General features: G+C 44.3%; 1 protein-coding gene across 1 annotated transcript in view; it reads left to right on the top strand.

The window, feature by feature from the left end:
* Window positions 1–27,650, top strand: part of IQGAP1 (IQ motif containing GTPase activating protein 1) — a 245,247-nt gene that overhangs the window by 35,266 nt on the left and 182,331 nt on the right. The window contains exon 2 of the mRNA XM_073568580.1: window positions 7,839–7,938. Coding sequence (XP_073424681.1) covers window positions 7,839–7,938 — 100 coding nt within the window. The remainder of the gene's footprint in view (window positions 1–7,838; window positions 7,939–27,650) is intronic.

Here is a 27,650-nt window from a genome sequence, read left to right as displayed (position 1 = left end):
TGGCAGCAGGGGCAGGGAACATGGTCCGAGTCAAGAGGAAGATGAATGGTGAAAAATGCAGGGATATTGTGGAGCCAAACCTGTTTGTCTCAGTGATTTGAGACTGGAACGGAGGTTCATCTTCAAACAAAGTAATTTCTGTAAAGCGCTGTGGAATTAATGGCGCTATTTAAGTGAGTAAAATAATAAATAAACAAGACAATAACCCAAAGCATACTGCTAAAGCAACTCTTGAGTGGTTTAAGGAGAAACATGTAAATATTTTGAAGTGGCCTACTCAAAGCCCAGACCTTAATCTAAGTGAGAATCTGTAGTCAGACTTGAAGACTGCTGTTCACCAGAGAAAGCCATGTAACTTGAAGGAACTAGAGCAGTTTCGCCTTGAGGAATGGGCAAAAATCCCTGTGGCAAGATGTGGAAAGCTCATAGTGTTATCCAAAGCCACATGCAGCTGTAATTCTGGCAAAAGGAGGCTCTACAAAGTTAAGAGAGGTGAATAGTTATACACACTGAAATTTTTAGCTATATTGGTTTTACTTTCTTGTTTGCTTCACAATAAAAAGAAGACCAAATGTTTACTGTCACAGGCATGTTCTCTACATAAACTGATGCAAATCCTGAAAAAACACTGTTAAATCCCAGTTGGGGCGGGGGGGGGGGGGGTGCTGGTGAATACTTTTGCAAGCCACTGTATGAGGTTGTCAAGATTGGGTCAGGGGACCTGTGGCTGATCCATAAATCATGGCCTCTGCTTGGCTTGTGGCACACTGATGTGTAATTGCGGCCTAAGGGCTCGTTTTCATAGAAATGCTTACTTCCCAATAATCGACCAGTATAAAGAGGCTGTCAATCGCACAACAAACTAGCAAAGTGCTTGTTCGTCAGGTGAAATGATTTCTATACTTGCTTAAACATCATCATTCTCAGCAGCACATCGTCCAGTGTAAATGTTCTGCGGGGAACAATTTCTTACTGATCATTTTGAGTGCATGAGATGTGCGGTCGTTCTGTCTAACCAGGCTATAAGAATACCGCCGATCAGAACACGTGGCGGTTTGTGCAGTGTAAACTCACTAATCTGATTCCAGACATCCCTTGACATTAGATTGTCTGCTGGTCCTGCCCAAATTGGTGGCTCAGCTGACAATCATGTAATGTGTTTGGCCACTTTAAGGCTGTGTGCACACAATGAGCTTTTGGTGCATCTTTGACACTATATGTATTTTCGCTGCATCAAAAATGCAGCGTCTTGCAGTCCCAGCAAAGTTGATGGGATTTCTAGAAATCTCGTGCCCACTGCTTATTTTTTACTTGGCCTAATCTGACCTGCACTGAGTGTTTAAAATCCTCAACATGTCGGTTTTTCTTTTGGGTACGCTACGTTTTCTGTGTAGATTTTCCATATAGATATGCATTAGATGCGGAAAATCCGCAGGTAAAATCCCATGTAATCCGGTCATAAGTATATCAATAAAGTTTTTGTCAAAGTCATGTACCAGAAAGTATAAACAAAACAGCTTTATTTAAAGCATGACACTAAAAAAGAGGCAAAAACCGCAGCCTCAAATGTGCAATGAAAAAAGTCAGATAACCCAAGTTACATGATAGGTGCAGAAATGGGGCAGAAATTCTGCAACTTCAGATGCTCCTCGTGGGAACGTAGCCTTAGAGCATTACCATTCTCTAATTTGTTCTAGCTGCAGCAACAAGATAACGGATGGGGAATAATTCAAGAGGTCATGATGAAAGAAAGGAAATACATTCCCTATAAACCATAGTTAATTACTCCCCCCCCCCCCCTTCGTTTTTCCTTACCTATCACAATACATACATTATATCCCATTTGTATACTTGTAGTATGAAGTAACCTAATATGTGAGCATCCGTTAATGTGCATGAATAGGTCATCTTGTTGTTGGAAAGAAGACTCCCTTTGTGTTTGCCCAAAATCTTGGCATTATTTCTGCACCTGCAGCATTCTTGCTGTTAATCTGTATTTATACCAACACATTCTCCTCTGTGATGCCCAGTATACGTGGCAGACCGGCAGTATGGTGACTTTCATTCATGATGTAGTGTGAGCTAGGGACTTCTTGTTACCTGCAGTTCATTGATGAAGTGCAAGCTGCAAGTTAATGATGGCATAGATGGTAATTTTCAGCTTCGGAGTGCGGGTTATCCTAAATAAATTATTCCTTCATTGAGAAAAACTGAACTATAACATATTGTTATAGATATCACAGTCCCTCCTTAAGCCGCTGTAGACAAATGTAACCTGTATTATGTTAGTCACCCCCCCCTTCCGGTCAATATTCATTTTCATGCTGCATACTTGCTGAATAAGCGTGCACTCCTTGCCATGGTGTAAGCGCTGTCCTGGACTGAGATTATGATATGTACTCCCCATATCAGAAGAACCTCTCTCTCAGGCGTAGCACTGGCACAGCAGGAGAACATCAGACACCACCCTCTGATAGACGTCATCACAGGGTGGACCCCAGGGAACAGGCCGGACATTGAGACACAGGAAAATCACGGACAGCACAGGTCCAGGAACATCGATATAGCAACTCCGGGCATCGGCTAGTCAGATCCAGGACACACAGGCAGAGCAGTCACCAGAAAACAAGATTGGAATGTCCTCAGGAACACAAGTGGGACTGACTCCGAAACACAGGCTGTACCACCAGGACCATGGACTGGATATCTGGACACAGGCTGGACATCCAGGACAAAGACAGGACATTTGGACTCCGGACAACAGACGGCTCCAGGCAGAGAATGGCAGGACATCAGGGAAACCGACAGAACATTGAGCAGCCGTCATCAGGCTCCCGGCACCAGGCAGCAGTCATCAGGTTCCAGGCACCAGGCAGCAGTCATCAGGCTCCAGACACTAGCCAGCGGTCGTCAGCCTCTGGAGAACAGACTCAACCTAGAAAGGAACTCAAGTGGTATGGTGCAAGCACTGCAGAATTGGACCGGAGCTAGAACAGCATAGTAGGCTGAGCACAGCATAGTAGAAGCTCAACAGGAACACCGGACTCCTTCAGAAGACACAGGTTACAGGAAACTCACAGTCACTGGGTACATGGTTCAAGACACAGAAGGACTTGAGGAATATCACACAGCAGGAATAAGGGCAAGGACTTTGGTATCAACACATAGACAGGATGGGTCCAGGGACAAAGACATCGGCTTTCCCAGAACTGGTAGCAGGTAGACCAGGAGCAGCCTGCTGGACCAAACACATGGCTAGGTTCTTCAACCTAATAAGAAGCTCTAGAAACACCCAACAGGGAAAAGGAACTTTTTAAATAGGATCTGCCCTTCAGCAATAGTCTGGGGAAAGCAATTCAAGCGCACACACTGCTACTAATAAAAGCGGTGAAGGTGTGGCCGCGCGTACCCTAAGCACAGACAAAAACCAGTACAGCATAGCCAGCACAGGAACTGAAGCCAAAGGCACCTGGCAGCGGCTGCAATCCTGGGCAAACGTGGAAAGTCATGCACCAGCTGCAGAGGACCTAGCAACCCATGGATAGCTTCCACAGCGGCAGCCAGGGACCGCACACGCGGATGGTCGTGCAGTGGAGCAAAGACTCTAAAACACATGTACGGCTACGCAGCTAAGCAAGGAACTGAGCAGAATCCATACAGATAATAGTCAATGGTATCCCACCTGGTTAGGGGGAACGGAGCAAAGGGTAAGCGCACAGACATGCAAAGTAATGCTGGGAAAACAAGGTACAAACACACCAGCATTACACAATAAGGCTTAAATGGGACAACGCTGTAATACTACCTTGCATCCACCCCCAAGAAAAGGGTGGTACAGTAAAGTATCAAAAGGCCTGAAAGCTAATGGAGAAATTAAAGAGTCAGCAGTGCTCACAGAATCCCTTTCAACACACTGGCTAATATGCCAAGAGTGACCTCTCACCATCCTAGAGCTCTCTCCATCCTGAGGATAGACCATTCATATTAAAATACTGGATACCCCCTTTTCATTTTTTTTTATTCTTTGCCAGCCACAGGTGAAATTATGCTAGAGGAAAATTTATACAAGAGAAGAACATGTGCTATGCAAAATATGTGTATTATTCATAGTGGCAAATGATACGGGCGGTGTCAGTTGATTTGCAGGTAAATCCAGCAGTAGACCACCTGAGTGTGTTGTGCGTTCTCACTGTAGAAAATGTGGATAGGTCACTACATGCTCGACGTACAATGAGCATACATGACATTTTTCCTGAGGCTTTATTGGTAGCAGGCCTGCAGCCTCCAACAGGTTGATCTTCTATTCCACACCTGAATGATATGAAGCAATGGCATTAGCAAAACGAACTGTGTGGCTTCAGACCTTGGTCACATAGTTTGTCACAATCAGAAGTCTTGAACCCATGATGAGTCATATGAATCATATGATTATGAATGGGTAAAGCTGCGTAGATATGTAGATATTCAATGTTTCCAAAAATAGATTACTAATATATGGGTTTCAATTTTTCGGGCATTTTCCTATATGATGTGATGTCATATTTCTGGGGAAATCCCATCACTTTACGCAGGGGATCGCCACCATTACTAAAACTAGTGCTGATCTTGTCATGCGTCTCCTTCTCTGTTCTCCCCACACAGTGATGTTCCCATCTACTGACTGCACTCACTGGCATGGGGTTGTGTAGCAGATTACTGCACGATCCGTGATGGAGGCACCACTTTATAAGGGTATGTTTCCACATAGCGCATTACTTGCGCTTTGGACTGAGCGGAAACACCGCTCCGCCCAAAGCGCCGCCTCTTCTGTACGCGTGGTGAAACTGCATGTGTTCATTGAACACATGCGGAATCACCGCATCACATACATAGAGTAGGCTATTTACCTTGCGGAAACTGAGCATCTCCGCAAGGTAAACAGACATGCTGCGGTCTAAAAAGATGCGCCGCATGTCCGGTTTCGCGGTTGTGTCACCCGTGTATTAGGATGCATAGTGGAGACGGGATTTCATAAAATCCCCTCCACTATGCTGTAACATCTGGACACTGCGGATTAAATGCTGCGGCTGTATGCAGCGTTCAATCCGCAGCTATTCTGGATGTATTCCGGACCGTGGAAACTCACCCTATAGGAAAGCCAGAGAAGGGCATGCAGCATTTCTGTTTATACAAAGGATCGGTGGGGTCTGATAAATCGAACCACCACCAATCATAACATGATACTGTATTTCCAGTACATTCTATGAATTCCTAAGTTTCAAAAACTCGACAGCAGGATTAGAAATTACTCCTAAGACTAAGGAGCACACATAATGTGCATTTACTCAATTAGGCAATTAATTTTAATTGCACTCCTAAAAATCACTTAAGTAATTTTCACCTCCCTGCAGGCTAGAAAGGATCAGCAAAATCCATAAGGGGCATTGTTGTATTATCCTCATTGTCTGTGAGTGATTGTGCTGTGTGTACTTGGTCAGGGACACACATCTGTACACATGTGACACTCTCTTAGGACAGGTGTACGTACGTACAGGGGGTTGTGACTGTGTGAAAGGCACGAGAAGGAAAGTGCGGGATCCACCAACCTGTAAGGTCTCTGCGGATTCGAAGATGCACTAAAGAGTGTTGTAGAAACAGAGGAAATGATTAGTTTCCTGTATGTGTCGTTTCTCTAGGAGACTGACAAATTTACACAGAACCCTTCATTCATTGTACATATCTCCCTGCAAACAGAATGAAGTCACCTTGTGCTGCACGGACACTGCTATTCTGCCTCTTATAGACTATTGACCTACAGGACCTACACCTATTCATTGTGAACTGCAAATGTTCAATAAAAACAATTTTTATTAGCCATTATTATATTATCCTCCTTGGTCAAGGTCACATTTTGCAGTTTTTCTGTATGGAAAGGCAGGAGCCACAGGTAGAAGTAAAGTTGTCAAAAGCAGCCAATCTGTAGCAGATAATTCAGCTGCTGTCGTCCATATACTTGCTGCATTCAGACATGCTGAAAGGATTTTCTGTTCCAGAATTTTTTTTGCAGTATTTCTCCTGATTTTTTTCTTATTACATTTTTAGTTTTGGCTTAAAAAATTAGCTTCACATGTTGGCTGTTTGCAGCTTTTTTTTTTGTGCGTCTCTGGTATAGGAAAAGCATAACTTCATCCTGTAGTCTCCTGTTTCCCCATCCTAAAACCCACCCTAGAAAGAGCTGCAGTCCAGATATCCCCCCCATCTCTCTATTCTAAGCCTATGGCCGGCCAGAGACAGACCCGAGCCGGTTACCTCTGTTCTCCTCTGTTTTATTAGCATGTGAAATGCTTCTCCTCTTGCAGGAATTAAACCGTTTGTCAAAGGGATTGTCGTCATAAAATGATCCATTGTTTGATTCACTGTTTATATTAAAACAATATAAAATCTAAATTTTTTACACTGGCTCCTACTTCTTATTGAACACATGACCTAGACTAGCTCAAAGCATATCTTTTGTATGGCAACTCTCTGTGATGGCAGTGTGAGCATCTGGGTAAAAAGTCGTTGTGCAGAGAGAGAGTGGAGGTGAGCTGTGACCACCTATAGTGGGTGGTGGATTGTCTTGTCCACTTTATTTAGAGGTGTTAACTTTCCTTAGTCTCTGTGATGATAAGGAGACTGCTGAAAAGTCCTCTGTACTGAACAGGAAGTATGAGTCTAAAATCAAACTTGGTGGCTAGTGTAAAAAAACACTATTTTAACATTGATAGTGAGATGGAAAATTGAAAAAAAATAATATATGAAAAATAGATTTAAATTATATGCTTGATTTAACCAATAGAACATATTTTGTTGACACAGCCTCTTTAAATCCTGCACATTGAGGAGTTTTACTACTTTTTCATTATCTGGAAGCCACAAAAGCTGCCACTAACTTTCATGTCCCCTACCTTGTACCTGTCCATGATTGTATCCATCAAGGACCGTTCAAGAGTGGTCCATACAGTCTCACAGTACAGAGGGGGCAGGGGCTAAGTGCACAAAAAAGGCCAAATTTGTCCTTACTTGTCCTTGTGGCGCATCACTTTCTTCTTTCACACTTCTATTTGGAACCTAGTGGTTCATGGAGGACCACCACTACTGGCTTCAGAAAAGCTGGCTGGAGGACAGGTCTTGCATTCTGGATATGACAGTAGCTTCCGTGTAATATATGCTGCAGAGGCCTAAGCGGAAGCATCAGTGGCGTCCATTCAGTGTAGAACAGTAGATTAAGTCCTTTTCATGCATATAAGTTATAAGGATTTTGTAAAATAAGTATAATTTGGTGTCCTGACGTGCAGGTTACCCAGTGTTAATGGGTCTTTAGTAGTGATGAGCGAACGTGCTGGGATAAGGTGTTATCTCAGCATTCTCAGGTAGTAACAGAGTGACTTCGGTGTGCTCAAAAAATATGTTGGAGTCCCTGCGCCTGCATGACTCGCGGCTGTTCAAGAGCCACAACACATGTAGGGATTGCTAGGTAATCCCTGCATGTGTTGTGGCTGTCCAACAGCAGTGAGACATGCAGGCTCAGGGACTCCAACATATTTTTCGAGCTCGCTGAAGACACTATGTTAGCACCCAAGCATGCTCAGATAACACCTTATCCCAGCACGTTCACTCAGCACGTCTTTAGTGTTATGTCCATGACGGTTTATCCCACTGTCTTCATTTTATCCAATGCTAATACTGTAATTTGGCTTCCAGCAATGAATCTTCCAGTTAAAATGGTAAAGTGGAAGAAAGGTAAACCCAGGACAAACAGGTAATGCGATGAATGTGGATACAGAGATATGAATTTTATATTCTTCTTCTATCTACAGCTGTGCTGGACGATGAAAGACTGACAGCAGAAGAGATGGATGAAAGGAGACGTCAGAATGTCGCCTATGAATATTTGTGTCACTTGGAGGAAGCTAAGAGGTAATGCTCTGGTATCTCTGAGAACGGTATTTGCACGTACCGATGGTGGGACAGTGCTACCTCTCCAAATACGTACATACCGGTATATTGGGGGCGATTCTCTCGCTGGCCTTGATGAAGGGGATGAGGGGGCGTTTTGGAGCTGACGCTTCTGCTCACGCCTCTCGATGAATGATTGAGGATAGGTGCATAGTGGCGTACGCCACAAATCTTACTCCAGCAATGATGGACAGGAATGAAATATCCATGAGTATTGATTTTGTCAACGCGTTTCGTAGTAGCAGACTTCATGGGGACAAACCACAGTTTGTAAGATTTGTGTCATAGCAAACGCCGCCACTTGCCATGAATTTTACGAGCAGGAGTCGCCATGCTCTGCCTCCGTTCTGCCTTAGCTCTGCCCACTTTGACGGAGCCGGAGCGAGAATGGCATGCCAAAAGGCGCTTTTTTTTTTTTTTGCGCAGCCTCAAGTTTCCACAAAAATGCAACATTTCAAAGTCCCCCCCCCCCCATCAAAGCTTTGATGAATCGCCCCCAATATGTCCTGATGATTGCAGACTTTCAAAACATGATGTATCATTCCCTGATAGACAGATATTACCAGAAAAACTGTCCTTAGGAAACAGGGCAATCTCCTAAAGCTGAAATGTGCTAGCTGCTGGCCATCGATCTGCAGATGGTTGACTCTCCTTATATGCTTCATCACTTTTAATGGGTGAACAAGAGAAAGCTGCTGCCAGATATCTCTGGCAGCACCTTATCTGCCCTTAATGCAAAAGGATTGGCATTGAAATTCCAACTGCCTGGCTCTTCTCTCCGCTATCAGCTCGTGAGTTTAGGGTCCTAAAGAGTATGGGCATACATAGCAGATTTGTTGAAGATATGTCTAGTCCTAAAAATCATTAGCATGCACATAAATGACTTCCTTTATTTTCTGTGGCTAGCAAATAGATTTCTGCAAGCCCAATATCGATAAATGGGACAGTCACAGACATTTCAGGAACAGGTTTACTCTAGGTAAATATATAACAACAGATCAGATCCTGACCCGTGATGTACTGTACTTGTGCAAAACAGAAGCCATTGTTTGTGGGAGTAGTTATACTGCCTTTTATACGGAAGACGCAATAATGGAGAATATCTGCAGCTTCTGATTGCACTACACACAGGTGATCATGCCCCTCTCTACACACATGTATGCTCGCTTTAGCCGCGTGTACATGTGTCCTAAATGGGAAGAGAGGAACATTTCAATGCCAGACGACTTGCTTCTTGTTGAAGACCACCTGCCTGATCCATATTTCTTCTACTATTTGACATTGGGGGAGAGTCAGCAGACATCCCTCTAATGTGTACCGCCACCTTTAGCTAAAGCTACTCTTGAGCTTGTGTCTTTATTATGTCACATTATCTGATTAAAGGTCATAAAGGAGAGTGAAGTAGGAAGATAATGGTGTTATAAAGTAATTGCTCCCATATACATAAAACATTGGTATCTAGCGTATTAGCGGAGAGTGTGCGGTATACCCCAGGCATGCACACATGTTATTAAACAATGGCAGACTTCAACACCATGTTTCTGAAGAAAGGCGTGTCAAAAATCATTAACTCCTTGTCTTCCTAACACAAATAAGAAAGTGTCAGGAGGCTTCCACCAGTGATCTCCCTCATTATTTACAACCAATATATAGAACACGGTGACATCACCGTAAATCTGCACTTTTCCCAGCTCGCTTATTTTCTGTTTTTCTTTTTCTTGGTCTTCCCTTTTGCAGCACTTGGAGCACGGCTAGAGGTCAGAAATTGCTAAGTTGACATGTGTCTTAAATTCTGGAGGGACTGAGCTTTAATAAAGCAGAAATAACGATGACAGATGTTCTGTCATTCCAGTGTTCCTGTGCGGTATATCAGTGTGACACGCTGTGACTGCACTATTGCTATGGTTGCTCAGCTGGGAGTAAGTGTGGAATGCGGAGGTCGGCATTCTCCTGTGACCTCTCATAACTTGCTCACTTTAGCAGATACATGCTGGCGGAGAAAGGCGCTGTGTATTTCTGACTTTGATGGTGAGAGATGCTGGCGGCAGTTTGCACACATTGTTATGGCTAACTTCTGTATTCAGGACTGTCATCATGTCTCAGCGCATAGATGAACTTACATAGTCCAAGTTGTGGTCTGGATGTGATGACGAAACGCTAAACCTTGTGATGATGTGAGATCCAGTCATGCGGATAGTTACTCAGTGACACTGTAGCAAATCGTGACAAATTCTGACAATTTAGACAAGTGACATCAGAAAATCAGTATCTGTAATAACTTTACTTTTCAATGTTCTGTTCTTATCACGGGGAGCCCATTGCATCTGGCTCATAATACTACCACAAGGGAAGAAAAATGCCTACACCCATGTCTAGCAAACTGAAACCTCACACAGTATCGGATCCGCCACATATGCCCAGTAATTAATACTTCACACCTCTCTTATGCCTTCTGGGTAGAAGATCATGAATATTAGATATAAAATCCCTGATATTCAGTTCTGAAATGAAAATGCACAATTCTAAAAGAGCATTTAGTTTAATCATATATTTCACATTAACTACTTTTGGACTGCCAATAGACTATACTTCCAGGCAGTGCACAATTTACCCTACCTTGCACTGATGTAGTAAAATGTCAATGCAGTGCAAGCAGCTAGCATGGGATTGTGGGGCAGGAGCAGGCTGTCAGACACAGGCAGACTCCCCAGAGAGAAGATGGACATGGTTTATTACCAAGTTTACCTTCTCCATTGTTGAAACACCGCTTGTGTATACCAATTAGGAAAGGCAGAAGCTTGAAGTTCCCCTGTAACTGGTGCTAATATACCGGCCCCAGTTATAGAGGAAATCAGAAAAAAAAAAGAATATATTGAAATATATTGATGTTAAAATGCCACTCAAAGGTCTTTTAATACCTTATGGGGACATAATGTGTAAAAATTAAATTAAAACAGCAAAGATTAAATAAAAAACATAAATTTAAAAGAAAAACAAAGCTTTTAAGAAAAAAAAAAAAAAAGATACACTGCCAGTCTGAATGAATCACTGTTTCTATTCCCACCCATATAAAAGTTCTAAATATAAAAATAATTTCAAGGGAAACATAATTTTAAATGTTTTTAGCAATTCTTTGTGGTCATAATAAATAAATACAGAGTAAAAAAAAACCTGTATACAAAAAATTAAGCGCCATGAATTGTGAAAAAGAGGTAAAAATTATTTAACTGTCTGAATGAGAACATTATTTTTAGATTTCTTAAAAGCGCTATGTGGTGTAGTGACCACTTTGTCCACTAGGGGGCGCTATGTGGATGTCCCAAGAGAGAGGATGAGTGGCAGCATCCTGAAGGACTGTTATGTATCTCGAGGTGGGTGGCCTTGAGATGGAGACATATGTGTGGGTGTTGCTCAGCAATGATATTGCTGAGGTGTTGTTTTAATGTGTCAGGGAGAAGTCTCCAGGTAACTTGGGAGACGGGCGGACCCAGTTACCTACAAACCCACCCAGGGGGTGTGTTTGAGAACGTTGTGATAAAAGGGTGTGAATAGGTTCAAGGACCTGTGATGAGGTCATAGCCATGTAACCCGGTGGGCGTGGCTACGGACCGTATAAGGTGGTCAGGGTAGGTCACATGTGGTGAATGCTGGGACCCGGTTGGTCCAGTGTGGAAGGTCCCACTGAGATGGGGCTTCCTGGTTAACAGCCTGTGAAGTGGCTGTGAGTAATGGCGACGTGTACTTGTTAGTTCCCTGGAGGGAATGAACGCATGCAGCATGGTGAAGCAGCACGAGGAAACCCTGACAGGGTGAGATAACTTGGGGCTAGGAAGCCTGCGCATTGAACATAACTTATATGACTACAGGATAACAGGGAAACTCTGTAATGGACGCTATGCTGATTGTATGCTGTTTTCTGTTGCTGTGATGGATTATGATGCTGAATAACCCGAAGGGACTATGATTGTTTTGTGGAAAGCCCGTGCCGGATCTGGTTTTGTGGCGGCTAAGCGAGTATCCCCTACTTGAATGACAGCGCTACCTCACAGCATGTATGATAAAACCCGAAAATGTGCCTGGTTAGGAATGGGGAAAATGGACCTGTCAATGGGCTGGTTAAAAAAACAAAGAAAAAAACATTTGTAAATATAAGTAAATGTAGAAAAATATAGTTCTATTTGTCAAGGTGTCACCAGAAGAAGTATTAGGCTGGTTTCACACTTGCGTTGTGTAGCGCTGCGGATGGCAGCCTACTTCCTCCTTTCTTCCTCCATTAAGCCCCGCCCACTGCCGCACCTCTTCCTTCAGCTCTGCCTAAGTCTGCATGCGTCCTTCGTACCTATCTTTAACATTGGGGGTACGCAGGCCATGTGAATGTATGCTGATGCATCCGCATGCGTCGTTTTGATGCGCCCGCTGACCGCAACAAAATGCAACAAGTTGCATTCGGCGCAGCGTTAAAACAACGCATGCGGATGCGTCAGTGGGCGGGACTTAACGGGGGAAGTAGGCTACCACCCGCAGCGCTACACAACTCAAGTGTGAAGCCAGCTTATAGAGTTATTGTAAAAGGGCTCAACATGACCGCTAAATGACAAGGAAAGATTTATCAAAAATTGTTGTTGCTCCTAGCAACCAATCACAATGTAGATTTTCATTTTAACAGAGCAGTTTAGGAAATGAAAGTGTGGATTTTTGCTATGAGCAGCTAAGTCAGTTTTTATTTTAGGCAGTTAGATAAATGGCGGTGAAATCTCACACATGCCGCTGACTGCTGCCTTCCTAGTGAAGCCAAGTGTACTTCCCAGCTTCATTTTTACCCTGTGGATGCTCTGGAAGCCCCAGCGCATCCTTGGGAAGCCGGCAGGCAGCGCACAGGCAAGATTTCTGCAGTCAGCAGAGGGACTTTGGACAGTTTTCTGCCTGTCAATCAAACCTCAGTGGGTGTGACTGCAGGCTCTGATCCTTGACAGTTTCAGGATCCAGCACCGCCCTCTTGGCTGGATGTGTGTAATTTACATAGCACGTGCCAGAGGATTAAAAGTGATTTTTTTTTTTTTTTTTTTTTTTTTTTTTTTTTTCTCCTTCCTTTAGTGATATGCTGGTGTGTTTGGAGTAACAGTATCATGTTGACTATACAGGTTACATTACTTATATGGTGCTGGGCGGCCATAATGGTGTGACAGGGACCCTTTAAAGAGTAAATGTTGTTTTGTTTTTTTATTTCTTAAATCAATAGTACATATTAAAATGGGCAATTTAGTAATATATGTTATCAGAGAAATCTGCTCCTTTTTCCACCTGTACTAAGCTTTCCCTCTCAATGATAGAAGATGACAGTTGCTGCTTATAAAAGTCTATGGAGAAGGGAGGAGCTAGAGACTGACACAGACGTTCTGCTGAAACAACAGTTACAGTTCTCTATAGGACATGTTGGCTGGTGCACATAAGGTTCTATCTCAGTAATGGGAAAATCTGGATTCACTGAAGCCAGATTTTATTCTTAAATTGAGAATCTTGAGAATGATCAATTAGTCCAGGAGGAGGAAGGAACAGATTTCTCTGATGAAATCTAAAACAACATTTTTATTTTCACTTGTACGATGGAAATTAGAACAACGGTTACTTTTAGTTCCTAAACGGCAATATGCCATCATACTGCTTCATCAGAAGCAGGACTAACCCAATAAACCTGCGGAACTTCTGATTCCCTCTAATTAGGACCACCATGCCATAGAATACCTCGTCCCATATCATGTATTAATGGCTCATTATGATACTGATCTTCTGGACTATCATCTGTGCAACCATTAATACAGGTGTAAAGACGGCAGCTATTTCTGGTCTCTTCTGCCACTGACGGCTGGTAGAGCATAAGCGGAAGTCAAGGTTTTGTGCTGCTGTGTCAGTGACAGGACGTGAGTCATCTCCGACAGCTGCGCTCGTCCCTGGATGTTTCTGTTACTTGTTGCTTGGAGACTAAGCTCACGGGCAGAGTGCGGTCTATGGTGATGGCTGAATGCATCAGCAGGCAGTGCTGGGTACCATCACAGCGGAGGCTACAGGTGTGCGTCCTGCAGGGAGTATGGAGGGTATTCCACCCAGTATTATATATATATATATATATGTGTGTGTGTGGTATATATATTGTACAATTATATAATGTATGTGCCAAATTCACTCTGTAAAAGCACTAAACTGCCTTTAGAATACATTGACAAGTGAGGTTCACAGCAGAAGTGCTGCGCTTATATCAGCAGCGGTACATACCGCCACAGATCAAGCCTGTGAGTGGCGGAGGGAGGAACATCTCCCATCCGATCCTCACTCTGGTCAGTTTACACAGCGGGCATTATGCTGCATGTGCAGGAGATTTTGCAAAAGCCAATTCACAGTCCTGTTACTGTAAAATGGTGGATTTTCCTGTCAGAAAGTCTGATACTGTGTGCAAGGGAGCGGACCCTAATGAATAACCTCCATTATGTGGCAAGCAATACAGCCAGCAAGCGGAGTCTGGTATTGTGCACTGACCAGTAAGGCTATGTGCACACGTATGCAGAAAGGTTTTTATGCGTTTTTTTTCTGCACGGTTCCAGACACATAGAAATAGCCAGAAATGCGGTAAAATCTGCGAAATTAATGAGCATACTGCGTTTTTTACCGCGAAGCGGTTTTTTTGCTGTAAAAAACGCATCTATATGCGCAAAAAGTGCAAAATGCATAGAAATGAATGGGAAGCTTATTTTAAGCGTTTTTATAGCGAAAAAAAACGTGAAAAAAACGCTACTTGTGAACACAGCCTTACATTGGATAAATGACTACCAATTTCCTCTTAAACATGGAAGTACTGTTTTTGAGGGTAGCCTGGCGTGTGTTGCTGAGGATTGGCATGTTAGGCCCATCATGAGATGGTTGCTTCATACAAATATCGGTTGCAGCTTCCCCACACATAGGCGCTCTCGCTCAGCTGAGTGCTCCTGTGTTTTTTATAAGAAAGCCGCCAGACGTGTCTGATGGCAGCTGGTCTCCTGGAGGACAATATCAGTCTGATATCAGACATGTCAGATCGATATATTCCCCGACAATAAATTGACCCGGACTTCAGAGTATCATCTGAATCCATCGGATCGGTGCATTTGGACAGCATTAGTCTTTAGTTTCTCCGAGTCTGATGATTTTTTTTTGTACCCCTGGATGATAAGTGCTGCTACAGTGATCTTATTAGTGTAGGCAGCAGAAGCCTGTGCGCGCGGTATCTTTTATTGCAGTATTAACAGATGGAGCTGGCTGGATATAGTGAATTATAGCGATCGGTGTGTTATAATGATATTTGTAGAGAAACTGACACCGTTGATTTTCTTTTTTAAGCTCCCATAAAAAGTGGAAGTGAAAAATAAGAGAGAAACGATCAGGCAATTAAATTCCCCATCGAGGAGCGTCTGGACGCCCCAATACATGTGAGATTGTAAGACGAAATTTGTGGGTTCGATCAACTTTTATCTACTCTGAATGGAGGCCTTAAAGGGTTACTCCCAAAATGACAAGTTATCCATAATATGGGGATAACTTGCTGGTCGCTGGGGCCTCCAGTGATCCCTAGAACAAGGCTCTAGAACCCTGAGAACCAGGATCTTTGCTGTGCGTGTGTGACCATTGTTAAGGGACTACTAGAAGTAGACGAGCGCTGAGCCCCACTTTCTCCGGCAGCTCCATACACATTGAATAGAACAGAGGTCAAGCATACGCGCCTTCGTGTCATTCAGGACGGACTCTGTAGAGACGGCTTTCAGGATTGTTGGTCGGACAATCAGCGAACATCAAGTTACCTGCTGTCTTATAGATAGGTGATAAGTTAATTTAGGAATACCCTTTAAGGCTATATGCACATGCATCAGATTTGGCACAAGCAAGTCAGCGCATATTCATTGCAAAATCCAAATGTGTTGCACGTGGGTATTTGCTGTGAATGTTGTTGCGGAATTCCCACAGACCTCAGCCTTTGAATTTAAAGGATGAAGTCCACAAGGAATTTCTCAAAGAATCGAAATGTTCCAGATTTGAAGAGATTGGTGCAACAAGATGACCCCTTTAAATGAAAAATTGAATCTTTGCTACAAAGCATTTGTCTTTATTGAGGTGTGTGCTGGGAGATCAGGCACTGTGTGTGTGTGTAGTAAATTACAGTTATTTAGAAGGAAGTGGGTGAAGGCAGTGGCAGACAAGATGGTTTTCAGTGTGGTATGCAAATGGGTCCCAAAGAGCCCCCATTGACATCACTCCAAAGAGCTAAGTATACATACCGAAAGCAGAAATATCTTTTTTTCAATCCCTTTTAGGTTTAAATATATCTGCTCCCATACAGGCCGTGACCTCCTTCAGTGTAAACCTTCGGTTTTTATGACCAAGGATGAGCATAGGATATAAAAGTATGACTCCGCAGTAAGATGTAATTCTGAAACTCATCGGATACTTCCTTCTGGACTGTGATAAGGGAACACTTTTCCCTTAGGCCTGTTTCACACATCCGTCTGTCACCATCAGTCAAAATACGCCGTTTTGCAAAAAAAAAAAACGATCCGCCATTTTTCTTGGCGGATCCGTTTTTCTTCCCATTGACTTGCATTATCAGCGGATGTTGACGGATGGTCATCCGTGGGATCCGTCTTTTCACGGATCCGCCAAAATTTTGGCGTCCGCTGACATGAGTGGACGGACACGGAAACGTTTTTTTGCTGGCCGGATCCGCATTTGCCCGGAAGAATTGCTTTTGCCGAAAATTTAACCCTAAATCCTATTCTGGCGGCTGAGAAATTCTCTTTCTCTCCCTCTCCCTTTAAAATTCAACCTTACACGGATCCGTCAACACAACGGTCCGGTGCCACCCGTTTCCTTCAATCCGCCTACGGATCTGTTTTCCGCCATTTTAGCGTATTTCGACTGAGCTGAAAAACGGATGTGTGAAACAGGCCTTAGAGAAAGCACAACATTCTCTAGCTCCTTCACCGTCCATCTGTACTGTATTCCAGCTACTAATCGGACGCTGCATAATCTATTCCTATAAAGGAAAGGATGATGGGAAGTAGCGGAGAACCGGAAAGGAGAGGCGCCCTCCATGGTTCTCTCATGGCTGCCTGCTGTGTGTAAACAGACGCACTCGCTCCCACGCAGGCCGATGTATGAGGAGGTCGTGTGAGAGCATGGATACCATAGGAAATTAGACGACGTCTCTGGATCAGGGTTTCTCAGGTCAAGTTCTCCCGGGACCTCCAGTAGATAAAAATTCCCCAAAACCTTCCTCTCGGGTTGCCAAGGAGATCTGCGTAACTTGCCTTGCACATTATTTTTTACTATTAAAAATTTTTTCCTAAAATTGTGTGGCAAGCTGCTCATCCATTTAAGGCCGCGTTCACACGTTCAGTATTTTACATCAGTATTTGTAAGCCAAAATCAGGAATGGAACAGTCAGAGGAAACATACAATAGAAACATGTGACCGCTTCTAAATTTTTCACCCGCTCTTGGTTTTGGCTGATGTGAAAAACTCGACAAATACTGAACGTGTGAACATGACCTAATAGTGTACACTCAGCGGGAATCCGGAGAATCTCTGCTGTGTGGAACTAATGCCGGATTCGCACAGCTGTGTAGCGCAGTCCATGTACGGCCCGTGGTGCACACACTGACCTGACGTAGACCACCTCGTCTGCGCACATGAGGCTGTCACATTTGGGTCCTCGACCGTGGCTGGTCCATGCATCAGACTGCGAGACATAAATACATACGTTCTTCTCACATCATGTCCTCAGCCCATTTGGTAAGGATACAGCATATCCCACTGTAGAAGTATAAAGTAGGAGTAGGATACATTGCTAAGAGGCTCCCAATGTAAAGAGACGTATGCCGCATGGGACACGTCTCACTACTGTATACCGTTACGCAGATTTTACGACTTTCTGAGTGCACAAGCACTGAACGTATCTCCACAATGCAGCGAGTGTGTTGCCCCTTAGGCCCCATTGTGATGTCTGCTTTTCACGTACGTCTTCTAGCCTGGATAGAGCATGTACCTATATGGTCTATGGGGCTGTTCACATGTTCTTTTTTTTACTGTCATTACAGGTAAAAATTACTAATACAAATCGCAGACAGTACATGGATGTCATCCGTGATTAACATTGTAATGAATGGGAGAGGCTTTCTAATTTTCTTATCCATATGTGAAAATCATTGATGGTAAAACGAGACACTGACCCAACACTGATGACACTTGGGCTGCTTTGTGTATATAAGCAAACACAGATGTCTAAATGTAACCACTTTTCTCTGCTGGTCTTCCCTAATTCCCCCTATATATTGGACTATTTAAATGGAATCTGTAACTAGATTTTTGCTACTTAATCTAAGCACAGCATAATGTGAGCCTGAAAGGCTGTTTACAGGGGTGTATCACTTTACTAGGCAGTATGCTATAGTTTCAATAAAATCAGTGTTTTATCAGCAGGAGATGATCAGTAGAGGACTGCATATCTCATGCAGGCCAGTCAGGCCAATCTATGTAACCCCACACCTGATTGGCAGCAGGCTGACAATTCACAGTGTACATAGAAAGCTGCCAGCCAGGGGTGAGGGAAGGCTAGACAGCTCAGAAGTCTTAGCTCTGCTACATCTCCATCAGACAAAACCGGGATTATATCAAAACTGCACCAAGCAGCCCAGTATGCGATATATCACTGGAATCAGGGTCTCTGTGTCTACATTATATTGATATCAGATTCCATATCAAAAACCTGCTGAAAGATTCCCTTTTAAAAAATGATTTACTCATAGACCCACAATCTGAGTGTATACCCTGTCACCCTATATGCAAGTAGCTCATTGACCCTCCTACTTAGATCAGATTAAATTAGTTTAATATTGTTTAATATTATTTTTTGGTGGGATTGGCACATCATTTAATCTGTATGGGAGCACCCTGACTCTTTTGGCATTGGGAAGGATAAAGCAGTAGATTTTCAGCATGCCAGATTCTTTTGTTCTCAGGTGTCATGCTCCACCAAGGAGCCAGACGTCACATGGCGAAACAGATGGGAAGGGAAGCACTGCAACTGGGGGAATGTTAAAGGGGCGCACCCCTTAATCTTGTCCTGCGCAACCTTGAGCTCCCTGATGTTTTTAGGTGGGTTCTTTCACCCAGTGCGGCTATCACCTTCCTAATCCCTGCCTTAGGCCTCATACTCACTGGCGATAAAATCGGATGATTGCAATCCAATTTTTAATCGGATTGCACTCTGACCCATGTTAGTGAATGGGTGACATCTCACTTGCGATTTTTTTCTCAGCCAAAATCGGTCTGAGAAAAAAAATCGCAGCATGCTGCGATTTGCAGCGATTTTTGCCAATAGAAGTCAATGGGTGCGATTAAAAAAACAGACCAAAAACGGACCATCCGTTTTCCATCCGTTTTTAATGGATACATCACCATTCTGTGGTATAGAACACTGTAAATGGTCCTGTAAATGACTGTAGAAAAAGAGTGGCTGGGAAAAAAAAAACTGATGGAAAACGGATGGAAAAATAAAAAAATCGCATAGAAATCGCATGACACTGGCATAACACTCCACCCTTTTTTCCAGTCCAGAAATCGTACCGTTTTTTTAATTGCCACTGAGTATGAGGCCTTACCCTAAGTACGGCGCTGTCTAGTGTGTGGGGCAGCAGGAACGCTAGGCCTGCTCTATAATAAACACAAAGGCAGACTAGACAAGGGTAAAGAAAACTGCAAACACTCTCAGCGCACCCAGACTAAGGAAAGGTGTATAACGGGAAAGGAATGGAAAGGCAAAGCAAAAAGGGAGATAATAATAATAATAATAAATTTTATTTTTATAGCGCCGACATATTCCGCAGCACTTTACATTTCAGAGGGGATTTGTACAGACAATAGACATTACAGCATAACAATAATCACATACAGTAGATTATAACAAATACCAAGAGGAGTGAGGGCCCTGCTCGCAAGCTTACAGTCTGTGAGGAAAGAGGTAGACACGAAAGGTGGGTGGTAACAGTTGCCCTGATTGTATGGACCAGCCATAATGTTAAGTGTGTAACAGTACAGACACAGAGGGCTAATGGATGCATAAAGCATGTGGGAACATGATGCTGGGAACCTGGTTATGGTAAAACTTTTGGCTCTGCCACACAGGGATAGGTTAGGTTAATGTGTTGAGGCGATAGGCCAGTCTGAATAAATGCGTTTTCAGGACACTCTTAAAATTGTGGGGATTGGGGACTAATCGTATTGACCTGGGAAGTGCATTCCAAAGAATTGGCGCGGCACGTGTAAAGTCTTGGAGATGGGAGTGGCAGGTTCTGACTATTGAGGATACTAACCTCAGGTCATCAGCAGAGCGGAGGGCGCGGGTAGGGTGGTATACTGAAACAAGGGAGGAGATGTAGGGTGGTGCTGAGCCATGGAGGGCTTTGTGGGTGAGGGTAATAAGTTTATACTGAATTCTGGAGTGGATGGGTAGCCAGTGTAATGACTGGCACAAGGTAGAGGCATCGGTGTAACGATTGGTGAGGAATATGATCCTGGCTGCAGCATTCAAGACAGATTGGAGAGGGGAGAGTTTTGTAAGAGGGAGACCGATTAGAAGAGAGTTACAATAGTCGAGACGAGAATGAATAAGAGAAACAGTAAGAGTTTTTGCAGAGTCAAAAGTAAGAAAAGGTCGAATTCTAGAAATGTTTTTGAGGTGCAGATGACAAGAGCGAGCCAGTGATCGAATGTGGGGGGCAAAGGAAAGCTCGGAATCAAGTATGACCCCAAGACAGCGGGCATGTTGCTGGGGAGTAATAGTGGAACCACAGACGGAAATGGCAATGTCGGGTGTAGGTACATTAGTAGCGGGAGGAAACACAAGGAGTTCAGTCTTTGACAGGTTCAGTTTCAGATATAGTGAGGACATGATATTAGACACATCGTTTAGACAATCGCCAGTGTTTTCTAGAAAGGCTGGCGTGATGTCAGGAGAAGAAGCGTATAATTGGGTGTCATCAGCATAGAGATGGTAATGGAAACCAAATCTACTGATTGTTTGACCAATAGGGGCAGTGTACAAGGAGAAGAGGAGGGGGCCTAGAACCGATCCTTGAGGAACCCCAACAGTAAGGGGAAGGTGAGAGGAGGAGGAACCGGCAAAAGAAACAGTAAAGGAGCGGTCGGAGAGATAGGAGGAGAACCAGGAGAGAACGGTGTCCTTGAGGCCAATGGAATGGAGCATAGTGAGGAGGAGCTGATGATCCACAGTGTCGAATGCTGCAGAGAGATCCAAGAGAATTAGCAAGGAGTAATGACCATTTGATTTAGCTGTTAGCAGATCATTAGAGACTTTAGTGAGGGCAGTTTCAGTGGAGTGTAAAGAGCGGAAACCGGATTGGAGAGGGTCGAGAACAGAGTTTTCTGAGAGATAGCGGATAAGACGGGAGTGGACCAGGCGTTCCAGGAGTTTAGAGATGAAGGGAAGATTAGAGACAGGTCTATAGTTAGCGGCACAGTTTTGGTCGAGGGATGTTTTTTTAAGTAGTGGATGTATGATGGCATGCTTAAATGAGGAGGGAAAAATACCAGAAGAGAGAGAGAGGTTAAATATTTTAGTTAGGTGAGGGGTGACAGCAGGGGAAAGGGACTGGAGGAGATGTGACGGAAATGGGTCACTGGTGCAAGTAGTTGGGCGAGAAGATGCAAGGAGCCTGCTTACTTCTTCTTCTGTGACTGGTTCAAAATCAGAGAGTGAGTTAGATGCAGTGGGGGAGGGAGGACAGTGCATGGTATGAGGGGATTTGGAGATAATTTCCTGTCGGATCTGGTCAATTTTTTCTTTGAAGTAATTGGCCAGATCGTCAGCTCGGAGCTCCGTGGTTGGGGCCTGTACTCTTGGATTGAGTAGAGAATGAAAAGTGTCAAAGAGACGTTTCGGGTTATTGGACAGTGAGATGATGAGGGTGTTGAAATAGGTTTGTTTGGAGAGGTGAAGGGCAGTGTTGTATGTTCTAAGCATAAACTTAAAATGGATGAAATCTTCGTGTAGATTGGATTTTCTCCACAGACGTTCGGCGCACCTGGAGCACCGCTGCAGGAAACGTGTTTGCACCGTGTGCCAGGGTTGTCGCCGTCTGCGTTGTGGTGTTCTATTTATAGGGGGTGCAAATTCATCCAGGGCAGTTTGAAGTGTTTCATTGTAATGCTTCAATGCAGAATCAGGACATGAGAGGGAGGAGATAGGGGCCAATGAAGACTGCAAGTTCTTCAGAAGTTTCTGGGTGTTAATGGCCTGTATGTTTCTATAAGTCTGGACAGTGGGGGTGACCTGAGCAGCCTGGCAGTTCTTGATAGAGAATGAAAGAAGATTGTGGTCAGAGAGCGGGAGAGGGGAGTTTGCAAAATCATCCACTGCACAAAGCCGAGAGAAGACCAAGTCGAGGGAGTTTCCGTCTTCATGCGTTGGAGAATTAGTAAGCTGCGAAAGGCCAAATGAGGAGGTTAGAGATAAAAGGTGAGTAGCGGATGGGGAGAGGGGAAGAGCAATGGGGATGTTGAAATATCCCATGATGAGGGTAGGGATGTCACAGGAGAGAAAATGTGGAAGCCAAGTGGCAAAATGATCCAGGAACTGATGGGAGGGGCCGGGAGGACGATACACCACCGCCACTCGCATGGAGAAGGGGGTGTAGAGTCTGACGGCATGGACCTCAAAAGAAGGGAAGACAAGTGAGGGTACTTGAGGGATAACCTGAAAGGTACATTTTGGTGATAGGAGCAGACCAACGCCTCCACCAGCTCTATTGTCTGATCTTGGGCTATGAGAGAAGTGTAGCCCCCCGTATGAAAGAGCAGCAGCAGCGGTAGTATCTGACTGCTGGATCCAGGTTTCAGTAAGAGCCAGAAGGTTAAGAGAATTAGAAAGGAAGAAGTCATGAATGAAGGAGAGTTTGTTACACACTGAGCGAGAATTCCAAAGTGCACAATTAAGAGAGACAGATGGCATGCAGGGAATATTAATAAGATTAGAGGGGTTTCTGAGTGTAGCAGTGGGGGGGTTTGACTTTCTATAACATGGGGGACCAGGGTTGGGAGCAATGTCTCCTGCGACTAGGAGAAGGAGGATAGAAAGAGTGAGCAGATGGTTAAGTGATTTGTGAGAGCGTCTCTGGTGTTGAATGGTGGGACTGGCTGGATCTGTGCAATTTAACAATGTGAAAAGAGCATGAGTGCTATACATAGGAGAGGAAAGAAGCGAGGGGCCAATATGGATGGAGTGTGGAGAGTTAATGCCAGGGCGGTGGATGTGTGTGAATGCAGCGGCCAGGATAAAAATTACACAAATGCATATGGTATATATTTGTTGTACTCCAAATGTACAGAGAGTAGATGTATATAAATGTCTTACCTGTCTCTTGCCCTGTCTAACTGCCATGTTATAACTGCCAGAAGTACTTTGATACATGTACTTTGATTACATGTGCATAAATGCCACCCCTGCATAAATGCTCCCCCTAGCTAGGTCTGAATATATAGGAGGTTAAGGCTAAGTTTTTTTTTGTTTTTTTTTGTGGCTCTCTCTGCTCGTTAATCAATCACACTAAATTGGGACACCAGGACCCAATAAAATGTTGTGGTCAAATAAACACATGTCCAGCACTACATGGATCATAAAGCACTTTGAAAAGTTTCTTGACCTCACATAGATAAAGAGATAAGGAGAAAGATAACAACAAACTTCTAAACAGCAATCTGCAGAGACAACTCCTAAACTGCTTCTGTTCCACGGCTCACAGCTCCCAAACCAACTCCAAGGTATAGCAAGCTATCACTGGCAACTACTCAATCTGAGAGGTCAGCATTTGTACCAGGGGGGAGTGGAGAACTCAGAACAGCTAAGGCTTCTTTCACACATCCGGCTTTGTGTCTCCGGCGCTGTGCGGTGAAAAGCCGTAGGGGCGGATCCGGGATGTGCTGGAGATACCGGATGCCTGTGTGGCCGGATACGGTGGCGCCCACATTTAAAAGAGCAGCGCGAGACTCAGAGTCTCCGCGCATGCGCTCTGAGAAAAACCGGTCCGGCGCTGTCAAAAAATGTTGCAGCGAACGTTTTTTGCAGACGCCGGACAGCTACTTTTTGCCGTATCCGGCAAAAAACGGATGCGCCGCATACCCATCCGGCACAGTGCGGCGACAATACAACTCTATGGGACAAATTTCGCCGCATCGTGCCGGATTTAAAAAGCCGGATGTGTGAAAGCAACCTGAAATAATTCAGGACTGAGAGCTGTAGGAGACAGGACTGAAGAGCAAGGGAAATCTACACAGCTTAACCATTGCAATTCCAGAACAAGGGAAATCTGCAGAGCTAATTGGAAGGCAAAGCAGACCCATCCAGTTCAGGTGCACATGTAGCCAGACCCCGAGATCTTCTGACCCCTCTCTGTTGTATTATCGTGACATCAGGGGAGATAAGCCGCTGCCAGAGGGGTCTGAGTGGCTTACAGCAGGTTGCTCTCTTGTCCCTATATAAAACACATGGTCAGTCTCCATTCCTTCTAATTTTTCTCATTAAAATGTGATCTGAAGAGGCATGAACATGTCACTTTTCTTATTAATATTCTATGTATACAATATTAAATTAACTAAAATGTTTCTATTATGAAAAAAAACAAGTCTTTCTAGCAGCTGGCAGTTTCTGGATGAGTAGTTAAGAAGTGATACTTCCCCTAATAATGTTGTTTTAGCCTCCGCCTATCTACTTGTAGTGCATTTCTGACCACCTACTATAGAAGAATGTTAGCCACAGGATTGAGCAAGAGAAGATGACTCTTCGTTTGCTCCTTGTATTTATGCGAGTGTTAGAAGATACGGCTATCTTATGTGTATAGGTTAGCATTGCTGACAGTTTTTCTGCAAGATTTACATGTTTGGAGTTATTGCTTACCCCGTGCCCTGCTCTTAAGACTTTCATACATATTAGACTAACATCAGATTAACCTGCCGATAACTGCAGGCTCTGCAGGCCTAATGTCTATGGGGGCCTCTGAACAATCCCCTGAAAGGTGATGTCAGGGGAGGTAAGGATCCAGCACGTCCGATTTCAGTCCTTTTGTTCTCGGAGAGATATGCAGTGGCTGCCAGTGACTTTTTCATAGAGATCATAGTAGCACTCAGCTGCTTGCTGCAGTTATGAGAAAATCCCTGTTGTATCTGCTGCAAATTTCCCAGGTCTCTGAATGCTGAGTTCTGTATAACCCCGCCCACTTCACTGATTAGCTGCTTTCTGTGTACACTGTGCATAGGCAGAAAGCTGTCAATCAGTGGTGTGGGGTTGTGTAGAGCTTATGGATATGGAGGGACTACATGTCAGCAGGTTTTCTAGTTCTCTAGTGATGATAATCTCCTGCTGATAAAACTATAATTTTTTATAAAAACTACGGCAAGCAGCCCAGTAAGTGACACATCACTTAAATCATGGTCTCTATCTCTACATTATGCTGCTCTCAGATTCTATAACCCCTTTGTTGAGTATGGGGCAGTGTTATAATCATTACTATATCTGTATGACTGTATTAATATTAGTGGTAGAGCATCTTGTACTCTACTTCTTGCCAAGAAACCCTTCTAAAAAAAACATTTTCACTACAGTAGATTGCCCCTTCAAGTTAAATAGCAGATTTTTTTTTTAAGATACTAACTTTTACATTCTTGGATCAGATCCACTCCCAATACTTCCCATCAGATAAATGTGCTATTTGGCCATACTTGCTTTAGATAACCTATCTACTTACTGATTAGAATGGATTGCTTTCATGGAAAGAACCTGACATGGGAATCAGAAAAGTTCCGTTACATTTGTTTTCTTAAACTCCAAAGGTCAAATATTATTGAGACTGATTATGGATTAGAGCAAGTGACTGTCTGCCAGTAACAGACAACATAAATCTCGGCTAACATGTGTAGTAATCTATGAAATGCGAATGCCTTCATGTATTGTGCTGATGCTGAACAGAAAAAGCACAATCGGTTGGAAAGCCGACTTCTGAGCTGCCCCAGCTTCCCAATGTAGTATGTTCCTCAGTTCAGTCTTCAGTAATTCCAGTCAATAGTGGGGCATGTGTACGTACATTGTGAATAGAGGGCCATAGGGGGTAAGCGTAGAAGATTGTGGCCTTTTCTGAAGGGACGGACCTTCATCCATCAGGCTGCTATTTCAGGATTCAAGGACAGAGAAGAGCCTGACAGGTTGAGGTGCTGAGTCCCGGAGTGTGGGGAACGCACTGGGAAAATGTTGGAGAAGGTTCAATGAGGAGCAGATAAGAGGGGAACAAAAACAGGTTCATGAGAACCGGAGAGTCCCTGTAAGGAGGTAAGGTCAGGGTTCTGTGGTCGGGAAAGTTATGGACAGCCGTGTATATCATTGTTAGTATTTTAAATCGTTTTCTCTGGACAGTGGAGAAACGAAGAAGGGATTAGTAGAGGAGGAATAAGAGGAAAGATGGATTAACCTGGCTGCTTACTGGAGGGTAGCTTATGTGAGAGCATAAGATGGTAAAGGACCCCAAATGAAAATTCCTCCAAAATATATGATTTCATCCATTACAAACCCCTCTCTCCCCATCCTCTCTCTCTTTCTCTGTCTGTCCCCCTCTCTCTCTGTCCCCCCCTCTCTGTCTGTCCTCCCCTTTCTGTCTGTCCCCCCCTCTCTCTCTCTGTCCCCCATTTCTCTTTCTGCCCCATCTCTCTCAATTCAATTCAAATGAGCTTTATCGGTAGGACTAAGTACGTCTTAGCATTGCCAAAGGAAATGGTAAAAATATGGGGATGGGGGTGTAGGGGGGCATGTAGAGGTCCAAGATATATTAGGCTCCTTTTTGAGGATAGGGGTATGTCCAGGGTGGGGTATAGAATTCCATGACATATCAGCCTCCTCTTAGTCTGTGGCAGGCACTGTCATAGTCCACTGCTATGGTCGCTGCACTTTCCTCTTCCCCCAATATTATCGGCAGTTTCTCTTCCTCCTCCATGGAGGTGAAGTCTGGGAGGAGATCAGACAGTCTCTTGAAGTGAGTGTCCCTCACTGCCGAGTATTTGGAGCACCTCAGCAGGAAGTGGGCCTCATTCTCTACGGCCTCTTGGGGGCACTGCTGGCAGAATCTACTCTCTCGGGGCCTGTAGTTCTGTCGGTGCTGCCCGGTTTCGATGAGTAGGCTGTAGGCGCTCAGTCTGTACCGGCTTAGGATCTGTCGCTCTTTGGGGTTTTCTAGTTTCTGTCTGTCCCCCCCCTCTCTCTCTCTCTCTGTCCCCCCCTCTCTCTCTCTCTGTCCCCCCTCTCTCTCTCTCTCTGTCCCCCCTCTCTCTCTGTCCCCCCTCTCTCTCTCTCTGTCCCCCCCTCTCTCTCTCTCTGTCCCCTCTCGCTCTGTCCCCCCTTCTCGCTCCGTCCCCCCCTCGCTCTCTCTCTCTCTCTGTCCCCGCTCTCTCTGTCCCCCCCTCTCTCTCTCTGTCCCCCCTCTCTCTCTCTCTGTCCCCCCTCTCTCTCTCTCTCTCTCTGTCCCCCTCTCTCTCTCTCTCTGTCCCCCCCTCTCTCTCTCTCTCTGTCCCCTCTCGCTCTGTCCCCCCTTCTCGCT

This window comes from Dendrobates tinctorius, unplaced genomic scaffold, assembly GCF_039654945.1.
Source record: "Dendrobates tinctorius isolate UK_male_01 unplaced genomic scaffold, ASM3965494v1 ptg000022l, whole genome shotgun sequence".
Taxonomy (NCBI): domain Eukaryota; kingdom Metazoa; phylum Chordata; class Amphibia; order Anura; family Dendrobatidae; genus Dendrobates; species Dendrobates tinctorius.
Note: the sequence above shows the minus strand (reverse complement) of the source record. Positions and strands in the feature narration are given on the sequence as shown.